Source organism: Anastrepha ludens, chromosome 6 (assembly GCF_028408465.1).
Source record: "Anastrepha ludens isolate Willacy chromosome 6, idAnaLude1.1, whole genome shotgun sequence".
Lineage (NCBI taxonomy): Eukaryota > Metazoa > Arthropoda > Insecta > Diptera > Tephritidae > Anastrepha > Anastrepha ludens.
This window is the reverse complement of record NC_071502.1, coordinates 50,260,144-50,283,912: the sequence shown is the minus strand read 5'-3', so window position 1 is coordinate 50,283,912 and position 23,769 is coordinate 50,260,144. Positions and strand designations below refer to the sequence as shown.

The 23,769-nt window shown below is 36.6% G+C and overlaps 2 protein-coding genes across 6 annotated transcripts; both read right to left on the bottom strand.

Annotated features, from left to right (window-relative positions):
• Positions 1–4,826: 4,826 nt before the first annotated feature.
• On the bottom strand, positions 4,827–8,026 carry LOC128867469 (putative inorganic phosphate cotransporter). 5 transcript variants are annotated; one of them, XM_054108682.1, is made up of 5 exons: positions 7,828–8,025; positions 7,361–7,722; positions 6,292–6,428; positions 5,147–6,214; positions 4,827–5,088 (listed from the first exon to the last, which is right to left on the bottom strand). In XM_054108682.1, exons 3-5 carry the CDS (start codon positions 6,361–6,363, stop codon positions 4,906–4,908), a joined length of 1,323 nt encoding a protein of 440 aa, XP_053964657.1. In that variant the 5' UTR covers positions 6,364–6,428; positions 7,361–7,722; positions 7,828–8,025; the 3' UTR covers positions 4,827–4,905. The 5 variants fall into 5 exon arrangements, with proteins under 5 accessions (XP_053964657.1, XP_053964655.1, XP_053964658.1 ...); XM_054108680.1 differs by lacking the exon at positions 7,361–7,722 and having other exon boundaries at positions 7,828–8,026; XM_054108683.1 differs by lacking the exon at positions 7,361–7,722 and having other exon boundaries at positions 7,899–8,025.
• A 6,102-nt stretch (positions 8,027–14,128) lies between these two features.
• Positions 14,129–20,401, bottom strand: LOC128867468 (putative inorganic phosphate cotransporter). The gene is made up of 4 exons (XM_054108679.1): positions 20,271–20,401; positions 16,699–16,835; positions 15,551–16,630; positions 14,129–14,529 (listed from the first exon to the last, which is right to left on the bottom strand). Exons 1-4 carry the CDS (start codon positions 20,305–20,307, stop codon positions 14,347–14,349), a joined length of 1,437 nt encoding a protein of 478 aa, XP_053964654.1. The 5' UTR covers positions 20,308–20,401; the 3' UTR covers positions 14,129–14,346.
• Positions 20,402–23,769: the final 3,368 nt, after the last annotated feature.

Here is a 23,769-nt window from a genome sequence, read left to right as displayed (position 1 = left end):
AGTACACTCATCGAAGTTGCACCTAGTTTGTGTCCAGAAAGCGGTCAAGAAGGTGTTCGCATCCGTTTTTTGGTATACGCGAGGAATTTTGTTTGTGTATTACTTGCACACTGATAAAACAATAAATTCTGAATATTAGACCAGCTGAAGGAAAAAATTCGTGAACAAAGGCCCAATTTGCAAAAAAAATAAATCTTTTTCATCTGGACTATGCACCGTGCACCTAGTCACAAGAGCATTTCGACAATCGATATGAATTAGATCTCACATTTTGTAGTATCCACCTTACTCACCAATTTTGCTCCTAGCTACATCCATCTGTTTCCAGACCTAAAAAATCATGTGTGGAAAGCGTTTCTCGTCGAATAATGAGTTCGTAACAGCTGTGGAAGCGTGTTTATTAGCCCTTCCAGATTCTCAATTCAAGGATGAAATTCATGATTTGGAATCCCGTACTATTGATGTTCAGGGAGAGTATACTGAAACCATAAAATTGTGTTTTTCTTATCGAACAGCAAAACATATTGAACAACCTAGGATGTCTTTTTCAGATAAGGAATATAGAACTACAACTTAACTCAAGAAATGATAAGATGTGCAGTTATCGTCATGTGGAAAATCACACTGATTTAGAAATATCTAATACTCCTAAGTGTGCCCGTTCGTTTGTTAATAAAGTTCGCCGTGAATCAGACGGTGACGCAGAATCTGTTGCGAAATGCAAAAAATACGGACAACTTTTGGACACTGTCCGATGTGCAAAATTTATTCAACAATTGCAAGAGGGGGCCCGTTCCAGGGGGACCATGAAGTGTCTGACATGTTAGGCTTTTTTTCTGACGAGAAAAATTGTGATCAACCGCGGAAATGATAGATGGTTATGTTGTCAGGCACACGAAGTTTTCAGCCACTGTTATGGTTTTGGGTGTTGTGAGCAACAAAGGACATGTCGTGCCACTGCAGTTTTGTACCCAAGGATTCCAAGTGAAGTCTGCTGAATATATTTAGGTTCTATAGACAGTAATGAAATCTTGGATTGATAGCGTACGCGGGGCAGCCCGTACTCTGCTTCTTCGCACAAAGTCATGGAGACACAAGATTGGATGGCTGAAAATGTTCACATAAGTCCGAACTTATGGCCGCCGAACTTCCCGAACCTTAATCGCCTGGATTAATACGTATGGGATGCAGTTGAGAGTGGAACCAATAAGCATCCTCATAACAGCATTTATTCTCCGGAGGCTGGTTAATATGAATAAGGAGCATTTGATGCGGGAATGCAATCGTATCTGGACCAGGTTGGAGAAGGTTATTGCAGCTAATGGAAGATTTATTAAATGCTTTTATACATATATAATAAGTTAATGTTGTGTAAAAATAAAATAAGGAAAAATATCAAAATAAAAACTAGTTAATTACACTTTCCAGTTGTTCTCAAATATCGCACGCATCCTGTAATGACACAAAAATGCATAAAAAAAGTTTACAATGTGTTTAATGGAGACGTGACCGGAAAAATTCAGTCTTAGAGTTCCGTTATAAAAGAAATTGAATGCTGCTAAGTAGGTGTATCCTTTCCACAATATGCGTATTGCAATCTGTTAGACAAATTTAGAAAACGTATGTTTTTTTAGGAAATGAGTCCCGCACATGAAACACGATTACTGCTTGAAATTCTTATGTATGTACACCCTATAGGTCCAAAAATGCCTCATGTCTCTGCAGCAAAATATTTGAAGACTTGCATGGGCTAAAACAAATTCAGAACGCAATATTCACGGGTGTATTTTAGTCTTGAGCGAATAGTTGCAGGAACTGTTAAGCATTCGGGGTCCATGTTTGGGCTGCTTCTCCGAAATAGGATTTTGCCGTTTGTTTGTGTGAAGAAAATTTAACACAAATCATTACTACCATCTGCTACAAAAATGTTCGGAAGAACCTACCTTGAATTTTACAAGAAGGCAATGACCCAAGCTTCGAAGTCGATGATGTGTACAGTGCAAACACCAAAATGAGATTGAAATGTTGGATTGACTCTCACAGTTGCCTGATGCCAACTCTATTTAAACTATTTAGGTAATAGTTAAACGAAAACTCAAAGACAAACAAATACTGTCCATATTTGTTAGTTAGAGTTATCAAGGCAAATTCGGCTGAGTTGGAGCCGATTACCTCCAGAACTTGCGCTGGAATTAACAGAAAGTATGACTCAAAGATGTGCAGCCATTATGGCTGATGGTGGTAACTATACACCTATATGTTATTGAATAAGTTGCGTATTATAAATATTATATTAAAAGCCCATACAATGCAATTTGTTAGAATCGAATTGGTCAAATAGTTACCAAGTTATGACGTCTTGCTTAAAAATGCAATGTCTTCGGAGTATTTGAACTCAAGCACTTCACTCGCAAACAAACTATCAGTTTTCGCTCAATTTTTAATGACATGTAAATTTTAAATAGGTGTGAAAAAATGTTACTGGCATGTTGAGTGGTGTGCTCACAGCGGACACTCTTTTCACTTTGCCATGAGATAAAGGGTTTTCCAATAACAGTTGTTATTTCGAATACCACGCTATTTCGGTAGATGTCACCTTTGAAGCTGTCTTTTTTTGATATCTGACAAGTAGAAACTACGCCATTGATAAAAATGGAACGATACACACTTAAACAATGCATTGAAATTATTCAAATTCACTATAAAAATGATGAAAATTTGGCAGAGACGGTTCGTTAAACTCGAACACTTTTGGTTCATCGTGAAGCACCACAGACCGCAATACAGAAATTGGAAATGAAATGTGAAAAATAAAACCCGTGTACGTTGCTCAAGAACAGCCGAAAATATTGCTATTGTAGCCGAAAGTGTTGAAGAAAACCCAGGTTTGTCCATTCCTCGTCGTTCTTTTGAGGCATTCCATAAACGTCATTACACCGTATTTTGCATAAAGATTTGGGTGTTATCGTTTATAAAGTCCTGTTAACATAAGAACTGAAGTTGGCTGATCATCAACAACGTCGTGTCTTTGCTGATTGGGTGGTTGAAATGCATGAAAATGATCCGGAATTCCATTAAAAAATCATCTTGAGTGATGAGGCCCATTCCCACCTCGGTGGCTTCTCCAACAAGCGAAATTGTCGGATCTGGAGCTCAGAAAATCTAAGAGTTATTGTTGAAAAGTCTCTCAATACTCAACGTGTGACTGTTTGATGCGGTTTATGGTCCGGCAGAGTCGTTGGACCTTACTTTTACGAAAATGAAGCTGGAGCAACAGTTACGAAGAATGGATTGCACTATCGAGGGATGACTGAGGATTTTTTATGACCGGAATTGGATGGTATTGATCTGAGCAACGTTTATTTTCAACAAGACGACGCTACGTACCACACAAGCAACGAAACGATTTATCTTTTATGGGAATAACACCTGTTACTGGAAAACCCTTTACTATGCTTTAACATGTAATCTTGCATAAACAATGTTGCCCTTTTTTAATTTTTTTCCCCCTTCCCAGGTCTCTTTTGTCGTTGGAATTTTATTTAATTTGTTATAACTTAAACCTTTTCTATCCGATTTGGGTGCTCATAGACCTCACATTTTCGTAATTAAATTGTCTTTCATTTTAAAGAGTTTTTGAATTTTTTTTACCAAGTTTAATAACTAAAAATAATGGAAAAAATAAACAACGAGGAGTTTTTCCTTCCAGAATAACTCGAAAAGGCTAAATCAAATGACGAAACTATTATTGTGACAGAGAAGTATACGATAGAGTGCATTGCTCATCAAGCCAACTCGGAAAAAGGGCCACAAATTATACAATAATAGTGCTAGACATGTGGGAAAATTACTTTGGTTCTATCGCCACACCTTCAATTTCGTAACACACGGATATGCGCCGTGGGAGGCGCAGTATTTTATTCAAAACTTGATATTCAACTGTCGTCGAGCTGTCGATTACTGCAGCATTTTCCAGAGTTCTATGCTACAACTAACGCAGCTGTACTTGAATCCAATCTGACCACTCTCAACTCTTAAGTAAAGACATACGTTAATCTCCTCTATGAATTTCTCTTTAGAAATATCCAAAAAAAGACAACAACAATTAAAATAATATATATATATTTATATACCCACCGTAGCCGAATGGGTTGGTGCGTGATTACCATTCGGAATTCACAGAGAGAACGTTGGTTCGAATTTCGGTGAAACACCAGAATTAAGAAAAACATTTGTCTAATAACGGTCACCCCTCGGCAGGCAATGGCAAACCTCCGAGTGTATTTCTGCCATGAAAAAGCTCCTCATAAAAAATATCTGCCGTGCCGAATCGACTTGAAACTGTAGGTCCATCCATTTGTGGAACAACATAGGAGGAGGAGCCCGGCCAAACACCCAAAAAGGGTTCAAACGCCAATTATATATATATATATATGTTTTTTTTTATATATTTACATGTATGTATATATATTTTATTGTGAATTTGTTTTAAATTTACAAAAAACAGTTAAACAATTTTCTTTTTATGTATATAAAGAAGGGAGTATAGAATTGTCAATTTGTAAACATTTTATGCCAAATTTAAGAAAAGTTCATATTTCCATGGGAATTCAATGGTAATTTTCAAATCTTTCGCCGCTCTGGTAAATATGTGATTAAGAAAAAAAAAAGAATATATAAAAAATAAATGTCTAATTTTTTTCTCCACAGAACATATTTAGAGGGTTTGATCAAGAAAAAAAAAAATTTGTTGGCCTCTTTATTCACTTATTTCCCTAAAAATTGTGTAAGCCATTTTTCAAATAAATTCTACTTTTTGCTTAAAATTTCTTTATACCTGTAGAAAAATTTCTTTCACTTATATTTTCCCATTGCTGATATACCTATAATAAATGTATGCATATATCATTCCTTTATATTATCCATATTAATTGTTTCAAATTTTATATGATCACGTGAGCCTTTATGCCTTTTGGGGTAGTTCCACGATTGGATTTCAGTTTTACCGAACAAGAGAAACAATAGATTACCAATAAAGTATAAGCCAGCCGCAATGAAGAATACCACACGCCACTGTTGCACATTTTTCTACAATAAATATTATATAGTTTAAATGAGTTTTCGTTAAATAAATACTCGTTCATACCACATCTGTGACGATGAAGCCCACCGTTAATGGCGCAAGCAAGCTCATAATATTCGCAGCACAATTAGCCAACCCCATCAGAATGCCAGCATAGTTGGGCGATAAATCAATGTGATTGGTAAGAAAACCTAGCGAACCAGCGGTAGTCACACCAACTGCGATCACTAGTAGACCCAGGGCTAACTGGCTCTGATCAGCGCGCACATAGCCAAGCAAGATGAGTGGCACCACCGGCACCCAAAAACCAATGGTGTTGAACAGTTTACGGCTTGCATTTACACTCGTATACCCACGTTTAATTAGAAAATCCGCTAATGCACAAAATACAAATGTTAGAAACATATAAGCCAGATAGGGTGTAGCCGACATTAGTGCATTGCTTTTGATGTCCTGTCCCAAAATGCTCTTCATATATGACGGAATTTGTGTTAGTAGTGTCCAAAAGCCCCAAGCGCCTGTGCTCTGTGCCACCAGCAGTACCCAGAAAGGCACTGAAGTGAGTATCTTTAGCCATGGTGTCTTTGTGGATGTATGCTCGTGTTCTGTCACTAATGCTGACTCGATCAATAATTTTTCCTTTACTGATATCCATTTATGGTCAATTGGTGAGCTGGCGCCTAAAAAGTACCAAACTATACCCCATATCAGGCTGACCAAGCCGGAGAAATAAAATATACCCGGCCAACCAAATGAGGATGCAGCAATCCAACCGCTAAACATCATCATTACAATACTGCCAAAAGACATGCCACTATAGCAAAATGTGCCAAGTGAGCCACGTTCTACGGGCGGCACCCATTTCGACAAAAGCATGTGTATCGACGAGAAAATGCCACTCTGTATTAGGCCTTGAGACAAGCGTAGCGCAAAGAGTAATTTCCAGTCACCAATACGAGCGCTAAGCGGTGTCAGCAAAGCTAGTAAGCCGCTAAGTGATACACTGCCAAGCAGCATAACTTTGCCACCAAATTTGTGCACCAGCTGACTGGCGGGAATCTGCGTAAGAAAGTAGCCCCAAAAAAAACTGCTGAGCAGATACGACTTCGTCTTCTCCGACCATTGATATTCCTGCAGAAGGTAGAACAAAGTATGAAGAAAGTAAGAAAATAAGTCGTTGTATTTTTTTTTGTTTTGTAAAATCTTACCTCAAAGTTCGGATTTGTCGAATTCCTATCCATCATTGCCACAATTGCCACAGAGAGATTCACACGATGCATGAGGGCTGCCGAGAGACCGAGGAATACCAAGAAACATTGCACATGGCGGGTGCCAAAATATGGAGCTTAAATGCAAGAAACAAAAAATCGAAAAATTCCATAATTCATAATTTGTTTTTAAGTAACAACTTCTTTTATTTACAAACACTTTTGTTATTACACTACTTGAAATGCAAAGCCTAGAGCTCTGTGCTTATTTCGTGCTTATTATAATTTTTAATTTTATAATAATTCTACTAATCCTTGAAAAAATTTTTTTTGGGGGAAAATTGCTAAATTTTTTTTTAAAAAGGTTAAACTTAATTTTTGATAAATTTGTTTTCTTAAAATAATTTTTTGTTTTTGGGATTTAGTTTCATTGGAAGTGCCATTATGAAATACTATAAGTAGAAAAAATATGTTTTTTTCTTTCCTCGAGAAACTAATTTTTAAAATTTTGGCTCAACATGTCTTGCGTAGCAATGCCTGTGGGCTATTGAAACTTTTTTACAAAACATGAGTGGTATCCAAACAACTTACTTTCAGCTGATATTTTCATATTTATAATTTAAAAGAAAACACGTGTTTTCTTTAAGTCATTTCTTAACAAATTTTCGCACCACCTTTTTGGTTGGCTTCGGCATATTCGGTGGGTTTCATTATTTTCGAAGAAAAGAAATTATGTTCTTAACACATTATCTCACTAGGTGGCGCTCGGAAACAAATACTTCGAAAGGTTGTATTAAAGGTTTCATTTTTGCTTGAAATTCAGAATTAAATATTATTTATTAATGGGTTAGTCTAAATATTGACAAATACTGGCATGACGCGTTAGCTTTAGAGGGAGTTCATATGAACGCCGCTGGTTATCCGGTCCCTCCTCAAATAATTAGATAACAGTGAACACCTTGCATCTAATATTACCAGAAATAATGAACTCTAAGAAATGGTAGCTTCTAACACACATCGAGGGGGCGAGTTGTCCATGACTAATCGAAAAGCGGTAGAGGACAATTACCTCCAGAGATTTTCGGCAAAATGATCGCCCGGTTATACTATGATCCTTTTTTGTTGAAATTTTAGGTAGATTGTGCCACTTGCATCGGGAGAAACAAGGACAGATGAGATAGAGCGTACTTGAATCACCTAAATAAGAGATCCTTTTAAAATTTCGCGCGCTTGCCTTTCAATTAAAGAAACTTTAAACGCGAACAACAATTGCGAGTTTTCGACAATAAATAATTGGAACTGTAGAAACACACGAGTATGGATCATACGATCCTAAGTATAATCAAGCGCAATCCGCTCCAAGTTCTATTATGGTCGAAAGCCCTCAAAATAGCAGCAAACACTGTACATGACGCCGTCCAAAAATCGGTACTAAAGTTGAAAATAAAACAAAAAAAAAAGAAAAACATAAGCTTTTTCAATATCTCAACTCTCACTTTTCGATTTAGTTATGCGAATAGTTCGTGAGAAACTCACGCTTTGTTTCCGAGAAGTTTGGAAGGTTTATTTTTGACACCATTTCTGAACTGATTCACTAATTCACTAACTTGGTAGGTGGAAGCAGAAGCTTTTAAAACGGCGGAGTACAAGAAGCAGCTATCGGTTACCCAAGTATCGTCTGAACGACACGACGCGTACTGAATTTCTGCGTAAGAGCCCCAAAGAGCATGTAATTATATTACTGTTTTCCTACTTATGGTACGTAAAGAGAACTGGATAAGATTTGTATAAATATGATTAAAAAATATATGCACATATGGTACTTACTTACGAACATATAAGAGAATATTTATACACACGCTCGCACATACAAAATGATTATTTAACCCTTTCGTGACCTAGTCATTAAATACGAAAGCTAACTGAATAGGATAGAACCTTGAGCTGTTGCTTCCGTAATTCCCAATTTTCTTGGTACTCTAATATTCGACAGGGGGATGAGGAAGAGGAGAACACTTTCTACATATTTGATAGCCAATTATGCGCTTCGGTTTTCTCGAAATGGCTTGAAGGGCATATGGGGCTAGGACTAGGAAACCTTTTCTAGCTATCATAATGGGCTTCCTATGCCCTTGCCATCTGGCGGGCTATCTAAACCAATTCTATAATTTCGCTAATTTGAATAACATTCAGCGAATGCGAAAACATCCTATTACTCAAAGTGTAAAGCCATGGCAAAATATCGCGAATTGCATTACTTCGGCAAAGTGTCTTGAGCTCGACTGAAAGTTCATTGATATGGCAAAATTTGAAGAGCCTGGACCCCAAGTCTATGAACATCTTTACTAATGACTCGATGCTTAACGATAGGCTACGTATTAGTATTTATTTAGAATGCCACTGACCATTGAAATGCCTTTAAGGCAAGACTAACATCTAGAAGACAGTTGTCCTTTACGCACAAGTTCGCTCACAAGAATACATTTTATTTTCACTTAGTTTGATAACCAAGCTATCCTTGAATCTATGCAGGTCAATGGTACCTGCTCGAAGACCGGCATTGAGTTTATGATGGTTTTGAAGGAGCCGGGGGTGCCGAACATCTCGCAATTTGTATGGGTCACGGAAGCTAGCACAGAAAATTGCAAGCAAATGGTGAAAGGAAGCTTTACGTGGGGCGACAGAAACAAATTAGGAAAAAGTCTGCTTCTACATCAGTACCTCCTATTGTTTGTTTTGGTTTAAGTTCAGCAGTTGATATACATAATACCAAATCAAGTGGGCGTTAGCTTATCTCTACTTTTCTGATTGTGATTTGTATGACTGAGTGAATATAACTACATAGAAGATTCGGTATCTCATTTTAGATCCAAACTTAAACTTTTGGCTTACATAAGTTCGCTATTTCGACATGTTCCACCTCCCTCTCACAGGTAATCTAAAATGAAAGAAATTTTCCGAAATCGAGTTTTTGCTATCAATTCTGTTTTATGTCGTTGATCGACACGAATTAGAGTTTTGAAAAAAAAAATGGCCAAGAAGAATCATATGAATTCGATTATCTTAGGACTATACGAGTATTGGCCGAGCTTTTGGGAAATCACGAACAGTGTATACAATTTTAAAGCTGTGCACGATTGGGGTGCAAAAACCAAGAGTCTACTTGCTAAAAATATGCTCCTTCACTTTGCTTCCGAAACTCCTTTTTGACCATCCCTTGAAACAGAATTGCCGAATTCACGACATCTGACAATTTGCTCACTTGGCCGCAGATAAAGTCAGAAACTGCAATTCGACCCCAATGGGACTTATATGTATCGGCACTTTGCGCCTCCAGCCGGCACGATACGACATAAATTAAAACCAAACTTCTAATCGAATGCATAATGAACGTAGGATATACGAATATATTGTAATGAATATAGGAAAAATTTTGATGGATGAAATGTGTAACTAATTCAGGTAGTACCAAAAATGGGGAAAGTTATGAGTTTTTTTTTTCATATGGACTAACCCAGAAACGGGTTTTTGTTCAGAAAATGAGATTTTAGGGGTGAATGGGAAATTTTTCCCATCGTATTTTACATAGATTTACTAGACCCATGAGTTGTGCAATATTGGGCTTGAAAGAGTTAAAACTTTATGCTAATTCATTATATTTACTTATGCATCACGTTTTAAGCGAATTGATACAGATTTACGTATGAAAAAAAATGAAAAGGAAATTACTTTATACATTGTAAATCATTGGAGCAAATACTCAATTAAGTATCTAATTGTGTAATTGCGAGTATTTACATTATAATATTTATTTATAATAAAAATGCGTCTAGCTTAAATTGATTTTGTTTTTTTTTTGCGGAAGCTTTACGTTTTAGCGCATATGCCACCGGCTCCTCAATGCTGCCTCGCTTAGTATAGTATTTGCTTGTCTCGATGCTTAGTAATTTATTTCGTTTTCAAAATGACATCATTTCAATGTACAGCTTTGCACGGTGGTACGAACACGCATGGGCCAATTTTCAATGAATTTGCTGAATGGACCCCGCTGAATTTCAGTATGATGAGCTTGATAGTATGTGGTGGACATAGTCCTGAGAATTCAGAGCACCCAGAAAAGAAACAAGTTTAGCGGAGTGGGAACCAGATGCTGTCCGTGCCCATATAATTCAATTTGGGCGAAAAAAATCGATATGTAGATGACGCTAATATCGGACAAAAACCGTAGCTTCTTGTAGAGGTAATGGCCACATAGAGAACTTCGTTTGGTTTGGAGCCCAATACATACAGTAATTTTGTTATTAGTTTATACGAGTACACTTATCGAAATTGCACCTAGTCGCTAAAGGTGAAGAACTTGAGGGCCCCAACTTTCCTAAGCCCAGTCAACAAACGGGACCAAAGTATCAAAATTGTTGGTCAGTCTATACTAATATTTATATAACTTCAAGCATTTTTATTAATTTATATAAGCATATACATAGAAAGCCGTTTTTGTTTCTGTTCGCAAAGCCCGAGAATGGATGTAAAGATTTTTTTTTTTAATGTCGATTATTACTAAAAATATTTTTTAAGTGTTTATGAAAAATTGAGCCTAACATACCTGCTGACATAACTGCGCTGTTCATCGGTAAATCATATGTTAAATGAAAACGCTCTGCTGCTGTTAAGGCATACGAAAGAAGACAGCCGTGAACTTTTGCCAGCAAAATGTGAACGCATGTGAAGATTTATTTCAATCTGTCAGTTCATTCGTTGCTTACAAGACAATTAACGTAGAATAGACGTGTCACAGTATTTTCTACAATGGAAAAAATCAAGTATCGCGTAGTGATTGAATTTTTATTTTTGGAAGGTTTAAAAGCAAAGGAAATTTATGAACGAATGTTGAACGTGTATAAGGACTTTTCGTCATCAATTAATACAGTAAAAAGATGGGTGGCTCAACTTAAGTGTGGTCGTAGAAGCCTTGAAGGTGATCCACTTCAAGGACGTCCGAAAACAGCAAATCGTAAATCGTAGAAAAATACAGGATATCGCTTTGGGAAATCGTCTAGTTACTGAAAAAGATTTAGAAGAAGTCACAGGTATCTCATTGGGTAGTGTAAGCAATATTTTGACTGGAGCTGTGTGCACAATGGGTGCCGCATTTGCTAACATTGGAACAAAAACACATTAGAATGTGACTTTATCAGCAACATTTAGCGCTATTTCGAAACAATAAAGTGGATCGATTAATCACAAGGGATAAGACTTGTGTCCATTACCATGATGCTTAATCAAAACAAGAGGCTAATTCGTGTTATGAATTTGGTTCTTCGGCTCCGAAACGAGTTCGTGTCCAGAAATCGGTCAAGAAGGTGTTCGCATCCGTTTTTTGGTATACGCGAGGAGTTTTGTTTGTGTATTACTTGCAAACTGGTAAATTAATAAATTCTGAATATTATTGTAATCTAGCTGAAAGAAAAAAAATCGTGAAAAAGACCCAGTTCGCAAAAGAAAAAAAAAACACCAGTCTAACGGTTAGACGCGATAGAAGTGAAACCTTCCGTAAAACAAACTGAGAGAGAATAAGACGAAAGCAGCATTAGGAGCAAGATAATTATAGGTTCATTATAATATTGCTATAAAGTTCATATTTTATTTTCTTCATTTGATTATTATTCATCCTCAATGTTTTCAATTTCAACAAATGATACGAGTGGCTTATGATAGCTTAAATATGATACAAATGCTTTGGTTTCGATGTTGTCAACATGTCTTTGAAATACCGCGTCAATGGTTGTTTTTGATCGTGTTGTCGATTCAGTGCGATTGTTACACATTTTTAAATTGAATGTTGTATTGAGAACGTCAATTAAAGGAACCGCTGTGTCCAATGCAAAATTTACGTTCAAATCGCCACTTAAAATCATTGGAACTTTATTGTAATCTTTTCTAAGTATCCGCGATACTTCTGGTGTATACTTTATTAAATTTTCGTGAATGAATTCCGTGATGCTATTTATTGATTTTTTTTTTTCTGTCGATATTCACGACACTTTTCTGCATTATTTTTCGGCATAATTGCGGTAAATATTTAAAAATGAAAATATTTACGAATATAAAAATACACACGCGGTTGCTATTATGAGCGTCCCCAGCAAACCCTGCGTGACCGAAACTCTAACACAATTACATTTTTTTGAATGTTACAAACACATATGCACGCAGGTTTTGCTGGGGCGTGACCGAAACTCTAACACAATTACACATATGCACTCGTATTTGTTTGAAAATCGACTGTTTTTTTGGTTCTCCGTCACCTTTGGAAAATGTGTAAACAGTAAGCAAACTTTATTCATATATTTTTCCTCATTTTTGCATCAGTAAAATTAAACAAACGCCGTAGCCGAATGGGTTGGTGCGTGACTACTATTCAGAATTCACAGAGAGAACGTCAGTTCGAATCTCGGTGAAAACACCAAAATTAAGGAAAACTATTTTTCTAATAGCGCTCACCCCTCAGCAGGCAATGGCAAAACACCGAGTGTATTTCTGCCATGAAAAAAAGCTCCTCATAAACATATCATAAAATAAAAAAATAAAATAACTGTATAAAAAAATTTTTTTCTTGTGATTCGGAAGCTCACATTGCTAGCCGCTCGGCTATCGCGCCATGCTGTTGGCGCTGGCCTAAAAGTTATTTAGTTCGTCGCTACGTGTATATGTAATATTCGTAGCCAAGAGTGTCGCTTTTTTCGTTTCACTTTTTCTCAAATCACTCCCAACGATTCTAAAGAAGTTTTCACTTCAAAAAATCGTTTTTATCAGGACTATGCACCGTTCACCTTGTCACCAGAGCACTTTGGCAGTGGCTATAATCCATGAAGTAAAGCTCGAATTTTTGAGCATTGAGAGTAGTCAGAACATCTTATTATAACTGTTATATGAAAGTACCTAATGAATCAATTGTTCATTACTTTGAAATGTATATTAATTACAAAAAATTGCAATGGTGGCCGGATAAAGACCTACGAAGAAAATCGAAGTACATCCTGTCTTCAAACAAACAGTCGGCGTACTCGCGTATCGGCACCCACGTCACTGTTAACAGCTATAATTTCGAGGTTGTAAAAGACTTCGTTTATTTAGGAACAAGCATTAACACCAATAACAAAGTCAGCCTTGAAATCCAACGTAGAATCTCTCTTGCCAACAAGTGCTACTTTGGACTAAGTAGGCAACTGAGCAGTAAAGTCCTCTCTCGACGAACAAAACTAACACTCTCCAAGGCTGTCATCATGCCCGTCTTAACGAATGGCGCAGAAGCGTGGGCGATGACAACGTCCGATGAAGCGACGCTTGGAGTGTTCGAGAGAAAGATTCTGCGTAAGATTTTTGGACCTTTGCACGTTGGCAACGGCGAATATCGCAGGCGATGGAACGATGAGGTGTATGAGCTTTACGATAGACATAGCGTAGCGAATAAAGATCCAGCGGCTTATGGATACAAACGCTCCGGCTTTGAAAGTATTCGATGCGGTACCAGCTGGTGGTAGCAGAGGAAGAGGAAGGCCTCCTTTGCGTAGGATAGATCAGGTGGAGAAAGACTTGGCTTCACTTGGTGTGTCCAATTGGCGCCAGTTAGCACGAGAAAGAAATGACTGGCGCGCTTTGTTAAACTCGGCCAAAATTGCGTAAGCGGTTATCGCGCCAATCAAGAAGAAGAATCGACGCATAAATATATATACCCGGTTGTGGCAGCTGCCTTAGTATTTCATTGTATTTGGTTTCTGTTTTTTAATATTTATTTATTATAGAAGATAACTAATTATAAATAATCATTTAACTTAGTTCATCGTATCTAATTATTTATAAATATTATTCACTAAAAAAGAAACTCAATAGTTAGCTATTATTTAGCCTATGTGCTTATGTTGAAATGTATGTTACTATTTTATAACTAAAAAAATCTGTAAATAATACTGACGTTGTCGATGTGGATGGATTCATACTTCATATTGTTACATTAATTTGGTCCAGTGCAGAGCATTCGTCAATGTTTATTTCACTTTAATGTACGGCTTTCTCTACGTTAACTGGCCCGAATTTGATGTGATCTCTTTGCTGCTGTTCTTCTTTGGGATAGTTCCATTTTTGGATTGTGGTTTGGCCGAATAAAATGAATAGCAGATTGCCAACAAAGTAAAATGCCGCAGTTACGTAAAATATTGTACGCCATTGATTCACATTTTTCTAAAATCAGAAGTAAACGTTTTGTTTTTTAATTACTTACACATGTAAATGTTACGCAAGAAATTCATCGTCTCAGGGTGTACAGTCCGCGACAAATTATTGCACATAAACATTTTGACCAGTTCGGTAATGTTTTTGTAATGTTTAATATTTTTGTATAAAAACATAAGTCATTGTATAACAAAAATCATAAAATCCAGGTTACAAATTGAAATGTAAATGAAAAAGAAAATCAATAAATTTTCATCAAAATTTCACACTTTTTCATAAAAATTTTTAAAAAAATCCGGAGTGTGCAGATTTATAACCCATTGCATTCTAAAAGTGCAAGTATCTCAAAATTCATTTTGATTTTTCAAATTTTTTTCTCTGACGGTAGTGCGCGTTTTCCGCCTCACAAAAAAAGTCGCGCATTCGTCATATGGAGAAAATGCATATGACCGCCAGCAAAAAAAAAATTTTTTAGGCTCTTCACACTAGCAGTTTTGTGTACCGATATTCAATGCGCAATAAAACTGCATAACCGGAAGTTTATCTAAAAATTCTGTTTAAAAAGGTTTGCATTTTTGATGAAAATTTGCTGAAGTTTTTTTTTTTTTTAATTTGCACAAAGCTTGAAATTGTATTTAAATGTGTAGCCTTTGTGGAAAAACGAACTGTATAAAATTATTTAAATTAAATAAGAAACAATTAAATTTTGAAAACTTGTCAAAAAGCCCTTGGTTATGAATATTTAGCGCAGTATACATACATCCGTACTTAGTGGAAGGAAAAGTGAATTTGAGTAATTTTTACACATTCCGAAGTGTAATTATTTCATAACCTCCTTGGAAATCTTTGTCATGAGCTAAATGTAGCTCCACTTAATTGTGGTATATTTATACCCAAAGGCGCATAAATGCCTGTACTCAAGCTACTTGACCATTTCAATAAGTACATCATACACGATAATCCATCAAATTGGTTTAGTTTTAGTCAAACTCAATTCCCTATACGAGTGTATCAAGTCATTATTACTTACCGTGTCGGTGACAATGAAGCCCACAAGTAATGGCGCTAAAACGCCCATTAAATTTGCCATACAATTAGCCACACCCATTAGTATGCCAGCAAAGTTGGGTGACAAATCAATGTGATTAGTTAGGAAACCCAAGTACGCCGATGAATTTACACCGATTGTGACGACGAGCAGACAAAGCGCCAAATTACTTTGATCCTTACGCATATAACCCAAGAGTATTAGTGGTACTACTGGCACCCAGAAGCCGATTGTATTGAATAGTTTGCGACTTGTACGTATACTTATATAATCACGCTTGATAAGGAAATCATTTAAGCCGCAAAAGGCGAACGTCAACAACATATTGACGAGATATGGCAGTGAAGACATTAATGCATTCGTTTTGATATCCTGTTCCAGTATGTTCTTCATATATGACGGAATTTGTATGAGCAGCGTCCAGAAGCCCCATGCGAATGTGCTCTGAGCCACCAGTATGACCAAGAAAGGTACCGATGTTAGTATCTTAACCCATGGTGTTTTGGTAGGCACATGCTCCTCCTCTGGCTTTGTAGATGTCATCAATGACGATTCAATATACAATCTTTCATCTTCCGATATCCATTTGAATTCGCTTGGTGAGCTAGCACCTATGAAGTACCATACAATGGTCCATAGTAAGCTAGCCAAGCCGGATATGTAGAAAATGCCCGGCCAGCCAAATGAAGACGATGCTATAGTGCCGCTCACGGCCATTATAACAACACTGCCGAATTGTACGCCCGTAAAGCAGAAGGTGCCAATGGAGCCGCGCTCCTCAGGTGGCACCCACTTTGAGAGTATTGTATGTGTTGAAGGGAAAATACAACCCTGTATGAGACCTTGTGTAAGACGCAATACAAAGAGTAACTTCCAATCGCCGATGCGTGCGCTGAGTGGTGTGAGTATTGCCAAAATGCTGCTAGTGCCTATGCTTACGAGCATCATAACTTTGCCACCATATTTATGTGCCAACTGACCGCCGGGTATTTGGGTCATGAAATAACCCCAGAAGAAGCCGCTAAGTAGCAAAGATTTTGTTTGCTCCGACCAATTGTATTCCTGTGAAAGTGAGTGTTTTTTTGCGTTAATATTTGTAGATAGCTTTGAAAAAAGTTCATTGATATTACCTCAAAGTCTGGATTTGTTGAATTACGATCCATCATCGCCACAATTGCCATCGAAAAATTAACACGTTGTGTGAAAGCGACGGTAAGGCCAAGAAAAACCATGACGCACTGTACATGTCGCGCGCCAAAAAATGAAGCTGTGTGCCAGAAAAATTTGTTTAATACGAATTTTAAAAACAATTTTAATCGACATTTTTAGAAAATCTTTTGTGCACGCAGTTTTATAGCACATTGAATTTCGATATAATAAAGTGCAAGTTTGAAGTGACTCAAAAATCGTGTTAGTTTTTGACATTTGTTTTTTTTTTTTTTTGTTGATAATTGATTGATTTTTTTGCTGATGGAGGTGGGTATTTTCTTCCATATTAAAAAAAAAAATTTTACGCATTCGTTATATGAAAAAAGTGCGATATACATTTATCCGAGCTGCTACTCCAATTGTGGGGTGCGCCTTGATATTTTTTCACAAATGGACTGATTTTTCACTGGCTCACTTCACGTATTTTAATATATAACTTAAAGAGATAATGGAATTCCACTATGGAAAAAGTAAGAAAAATATACATTGAGATGGGGAGGGGTTGTTTTTCATAAATGTCAAAAACAAATTGTTTTCACAAAAATTTTGAACAAGAAAATGCATTTTTGTTTTTGAAATCCAAATACTTTTCGAAAACAGTAGTAGAGTGTTATGAACAATTAACAGTTTTTCTCTATAACTCTACTCTGGGTGCTGGACCCCAGTAACATTGACGGTCACTGTAAGGCGGATGAACCAGCTAGACTGGGCACAACACTCCAAATTACTCAAGACAAAGTTGATATGTCTATGTCCTTGGCAACATGTAAGCTGCAATTATATAGGCAGACTTTAAGTATGACCAACAATCCTTACATATCTATAGCCTTAGAAGGCAGACATGACCTGAATGGAATATGAGTCGCACTAACAGTCTACTTAAATTTAATAGGAAATACAGGGTGGCGCACGAATCGTGCTACAAAAACAAAACGTAATAACTTTTTTTCTGTGTGAGTAATCGTCGTTTTTTTTTTTTATTTTGCAGATTAGTATTTAGATTTACAAAAAATGGAGGCTTGGGATACCGAAAAGAGGATTTGGATAGTGCAGCGGTACCATGCTTTGCAGTCCATCATTTCCGTCCAAGGGGAATTTAGGCGGGAGTTTGGCGGCACTCCCCCGAGCAGATGGACCATTATGAGGCTGGTGAACATGTTTGCTGAATCTGGAAGCATCGCACGCAGACCGTACCATCGAGATCCCCATGTTCGGGTCGAAGCCACAATCGCGGCTGTAGCATCGTCAATTCAGGCAAATCCAAGAGTTAGCAGACGGTCATTGCAGCGGATAGTTCATGATGACTTAAACTTGTTTCCATACAAAGTTCAAATCACAAGCAAATTAAACCCTCTGGATTTGCCTATTCGCCTGGAATTTTGCCAAAAAATTATTGAAATGGCCGAAGAAAACAACAACTTCATAAATTGCTTGTTTATGTCTGATGAGGCCCATTTTGATCTAAACGGCAATGTAAACAAGCAAAAATTGCCGTATATGGAGTCAATCAAATCCGCAAATACTCCATGAGATGGAACTGCACCCAGAACGAGTCACAGTGTGGTGCGCAGTTTCATCAAGGTGCATTGTCGGGCCATACTTCTTCGAAGAAAACGGTGTAACAGCGACTGTAAATGGGGACCGTTATTTAAACATGTTGAAGGAGTTTTTTTATCCAGAACTGCGGCGAAGACGTATCCCTTTTAACAGCATTTGGTTCCAGCAAGATGGAGCAACTGCACATATAGCCAGACCGGTTATGGAGGAGCTCCAATGAAAATTTAGAAATAAATTGATATCCAGAAATTCCACTTTCCGCTGGCCCCCAAGGTCACCTGACCTCACTGCACCAGATTTTTTTTTATGGGGTTATCTCAAACAAGAGGTGAATAAAGCAAAACCAAGTAATTTGACTGAATTGAAGCAGTCCATCACAACAATAATTGAGGCGATCCCGACTTCAACCCTTCAGTGCGCAATGAACAATTTTCTCATCAGGTGTCGCATATGCGTGAATGAGCATGGAGGTCATTAACGTTCTATTATTTTCAAAACTAATTAGTTACATAAAATAAAATTGAATTATCTATACAATAAAAAAACAAAAAGTTAAATACATTGATTAGAAAAAAAGTTATTACGTTTTGTTTTTGTAGCACGATTCGTGCGCCACCCTGTACTTAAGAATATTAGCGGCTGTCCTATCTGCATACCAGTAGAATTGGAGCACTATATTTTGACTTTTGCAGAGGCTGTCAGGATGCAGAGGAAGCGACAGTTTAACACTTTCTCTGTGGGTGCATGGCAAGGTTAAAGAAGGTTGAATGTGCTCGAAATTGCTTTTCTGGACGGCATCGCGGTTGTTGCATACATAAAATTAGCTAGACTAACTAGATTTATATAGTCCACAGGATGGTTTAAAGAGGTCCAACTAGAGTAAGGATAGGATAGTTCCGGTGGTATCAAAATGGGCATCTGTTTGGCCTACGTGCGTTGTAAGGCAGCCACTTTACATAACCTTCACCACGAAAAAAAAATTTAAAAAGAACCGAAGATATTTAACTTGAAACAACTGCATACGAAAATTTTCCATATTGATTCGATATAAAAATTACAATAATGTCTTTTTTTTTAATTTTTCCAGCTTACTTCTTTTATGTGCACCTCTACAAATAAACTAATTTTCACAAAAAGTTGAAGATCATTTTCAAAATACGTAGATTACTTGAAATGGAATCGCTTAGTTATAACTCGCGAGGTGGCTAGCTGCTTCGTTCGTATATAACAAATATCCAAAAATAAAGAACTCTAAAAGAAGGTTCCAGTCTAAGTTTGATGTCAATATCCCTTTCGTTTTGTGTTTTATGTGAAATTAACTTTTTCAGTAGAGCCGTGGAAATTAATAAAAATCAAGATGCGAGGAATAGTTGCACCACATCCAGAGCGATTACAAATATTGGTTCCACCCAGTACTCATGAGACTTCCACGAAACCAGAAGAACTATAAAAAGTCAGCGACAGGCGGTGCGGCGTACAGGGACTAAAGAAAATGTAACCGTGGTGCGGGATCGTTGTGTAGAGTAAGAGTTAGATTTTTGTGAAGTTCGACAATAAAATGTTGCTTGTTATTTAATTTTCTTAAGTTTTATGGCAAATTCTTTGTTACTGAAATGCCACATTTCATATGTTGTGCACAAAATTTATAGCAGCGCCTTTTAGCAGTGCCTCTGAAGAAGAGACTGTGTCTTTTCTTTATTAAGAAGAGTAACTAGAAATTTTTGAAACCGGTTTGTAAGAATGTGGCGCTCTTCCAGCGAATGCGCGATATGATTTGTAAATCCTGTGATGATAACACATTTTGTTTCCTTTATTGCATTCAGGCAGATTACGTGTATTCTGTCTGTGTACTTTTGTAGAAAATACCCTTATTTTTTTTTTTGTTTTTATATATTATATAATATTATTATATTTTATAATTTGACACTTCACTAACCTTTTTTGCCACTTTCATATTTGGAATTACTATCCATATTTAACAATTTATTTCAAAAATTTCAGATCAAAAATTTATTTCGGACTTTTGCGTGTGAACACTTTGAAGATCGGCAGCCTTCTGAAAAAATTTAATTTGCGGCAAGTTAAATATGGTTACGCACAAACTGATTTAAGTCCAACCAAAAAATATAATTACATACCTATAGCTTGCTTACTCGAAGAATCTGCTAACTCCAAAGTGCGAGATGTCTGGAAAAACTTGTCGCAAGATTTTAAATATTAGATTATTTTCTGCTATTTGTGAATACAGTACAAATGCGCTTATCTGTGCTTCTGCATTATTTAACTAAAATAATGTTTTGAGTAACGCCGATCTCACAGTAAACGTGCGAGAGATGCGGCCATATATTTACTTAAAAGTCGTTTTTATTCTTTAACACAAATAATGTTTCGTATATAAAGGCAGTAAGTTGAGATTAACATATATTTATGTTAATGATTAACTCTTATCATTCTGTCATATACGTCTATACATACAAACGTAGGAGTATGTAAACACTTATATAAATATTTGATATCTCTCATGGGGTGGGATGGCAGCGTGTTGTCTAAGTATTTACTTGTTGTAGATAAAAATTAAATCTTCAACCTCTTTGGCGAAAATATAATTATAGCGTTAATTTATTTTTATATTTTTTTTTTCTACTTATATATAGTCGTTTTACGAGTACATACGCTCATGAATGAACTCGTATTTAAATAACAGGGGAAAGTCTTTGAACCCAAAGGAAGTTTGTCGAACAGAAGTTCTAATTTAAAATATCTTCGTGGAGTGTGGGATATTTCTTTTATATAAAAAGAAAATAAAATTCAGGATTTGTTATTTAAAGGGTTTTTCAAAATAAAGCTCTTAACAATTATTTGTAAAAATAACATCACCTAAATGTCCACCATGAGCAGGTCTACAGGTAAAATCCACCAAACGGTCAATTCATGAATGCCTAATTGTTGAACGTCCAGATATCGATGTTGTTCAGCAACACTTTGCGATACAGCAACAATATTTTCAACGGAACGACCAATTTTTTGTCTGAAAGTTCTTTTTCTATGCTCGACAAAACTAACCCTCAGAACCACCTTCTTGAAAATTTTCCCCCAACCTTTTCACTGTCGACTCACTCGGACGATTATTTACACAAAACAGTCAACCATTTTCATAATAACTTTCAATAATTGTACGGCGTTGCTTTACCGCATAAAACTGTACATCTACTTGACAAATTTTAAAGTTGATATAAAAAAGGTACCATATAGGAATTATTCACTACTACTTCTAGGCGTTACTTTTGAAAGACCATTTAAAACACCGCCAGAAAAAAATGATCCATCCGCGATTTTTGAGACATCTCAAGCTTGCATTTTTTATATAAAAATTCGATAGGTTTTAAACTTCAGACTTGAATTTTTCTAAACATGCCGGTTAAAAAGTTTGACATTTTGATGAAAACTTATTAATTTTTTTATTTAGCAGAAATTTTTGAACTTGAATTTATATGCGTTTTGCTATAGATTGAACTATCTAATATAGTAAAATATCATAAAAATAAAACATATAAATATAATAAAAACATATAATATTTCATAAACTTTGCGCTTGAACCACGTTCCACACAAAGGCAATTACTGTCCCAGGTTGGCGACCAATGATAGGCACGTCTGCTGTGGAAATCAACCAAAATCTTCCTTGCTTTTATTTCATGTGCGAATTGCTGTGGAAACAAGTACACCTTCATTGCAATATTGTATACTTGTGTTCTGTGGTTTTCTATATTAACTACTCAATTATCTCCGGAAGGACGTATCCGCTACCGACTCATTGTTACACTAGCGCCTACTATCGCGGTCTACCGTCAATTATCATCGAAAATGTGGATCTGCTAAAGAGGGGCCTCTTATACTCCGAAATCACTTTGAATTCCGCTATAAAATTTTGAGGGCATATTCTCGTATAATATATCGCACCCTAAATACAAAAGGGTCACAACTCAAAATGTACCTTTTGCTCAAATATGAGCGAGATGTTATCAATAAAACGGTCCGCGGATGACATATGGCAAAAATAAATTTTTTGTTTTTTGGTAGGACTATTATAAGATTACATGGCAAATTTCAGCGTGATATGGCACATAGTTTGTTTTCTGTGCTACTGTAAACAAGTCAAGCTCGAATGTGGAAAATTTTGAGTTATGCCCCTTTTGTATTTAGGGTGCGATATGTATCGATTGCAGTAAAAAAAATCGATTTTTTGAAGCCACTGATGAGAGGCCCCCTTTAAGCACTCTTCGACCAAGTGGCGTTAGTCTTTTTCCAAGATTTTGCGACTTTACTGGTTTGCTATGCATTTTGCAAGTAAGTTGATCAGTAAGTCTTGGAAAATTTAAATACGGGACATACTGATCGGTGGAAAAATATAATATTTTGTTTAAAAAAGTCCCCGTTTAGCTGGATAAACTTTCTCCAACTCATCATTTTTATTAATGCCCGCCGTAGCCGAATGGGTTGGTGCGTGACTACCATTCGGAATTCACAGAGAGAACGTATGTTCGAATCTCGGTGAAACACCAAATTAAGAAAAACATTTTTCTAATAGCGGTCGCCCCTCGGCAGGCAATGGCAAACCTCCGAGTGTATTTCTGCCATGAAAAAGCTCCTCATAAAAATATCTGCCGTTCGGAGTCGGCTTGAAATTGTAGGTCCGAACAACATCAAGACGCACACCACAAATAGGAGGAAGAGCTCGGCCAAACACCCAGAAAGGGTGTACGCGTCAATTATATATATAATATTTATGCATAAATTATATTCTTTCCCCAAAGCTCTAAAAGAAAGGCTCGGTATTCATCTATGATCTTCTCACTCTACCCAAACCTTTCACTATCGAATCTATTCAACAAATTAGGAAATAGGAATGAAAAAAAAATAAACTGTTTTGTAACACTCTTATCCCCGTCAGAGATAACATTTTACTTCGCGAAATACGGTAATTTTTGCCTAAAATCGGGGCAAAAACGACCGGAAAGCTTGGCGTAACTTAGCGATGTGGATTCACTGGGCGCATACCAAAAAAATTTCACCGTAAAGCCACCTTGAAGTTGCTCAGCCGCGACTCGGTATAGACAGTTCCTTAGGCTCTGAAGAGCTAGAAAGAAACCGTGTCTCGTTCACGGTTAAAAATTTCGTTCACATTAATTATCTCCAGACACAGCTGTTAAGCTGTCAACCGATTACTTTTGTTGTCAGTGTTGGTCAAAAGTGGCACCCGCCTTCCGAAAAACTTTCTATATCGAATTTTTTATGTAAAATTTAAATCAATGACGTATGCGTGTGGTAAACCTGTGGCCTCGTTAAGGTATTGAGTGAGTATTTGACTAGACACTCATTTTTTAGGATTTTTTTAAAGAAAATAAAAAGCGATCGTTTTGATTTTATAGTATGTT

What these genes read in the sequence shown, in the direction of transcription:
- LOC128867469 (XM_054108680.1), bottom strand. Translation starts at nt 7,870, where the DNA reads ATGGTGTCAAAAATAAACCTTCCAAACTTCTCGGAAACAAAGC. An exon ending in AAACTTCTCGGAAACAAAGC is followed by an intron (nt 6,429 to 7,827) that starts GTGAGTTTCTCA and finishes CTTGCATTTAAG; the next exon opens with CTCCATATTTTGGCACCCGC. An exon ending in CGACAAATCCGAACTTTGAG is followed by an intron (nt 6,215 to 6,291) that starts GTAAGATTTTAC and finishes TACCTTCTGCAG; the next exon opens with GAATATCAATGGTCGGAGAA.
- LOC128867468 (XM_054108679.1), bottom strand. Translation starts at nt 20,307, where the DNA reads ATGGATAGTAATTCCAAATATGAAAGTGGCAAAAAAG. An exon ending in ATATGAAAGTGGCAAAAAAG is followed by an intron (nt 16,836 to 20,270) that starts GTTAGTGAAGTG and finishes TCTGGCACACAG; the next exon opens with CTTCATTTTTTGGCGCGCGA. An exon ending in CAACAAATCCAGACTTTGAG is followed by an intron (nt 16,631 to 16,698) that starts GTAATATCAATG and finishes TCACTTTCACAG; the next exon opens with GAATACAATTGGTCGGAGCA.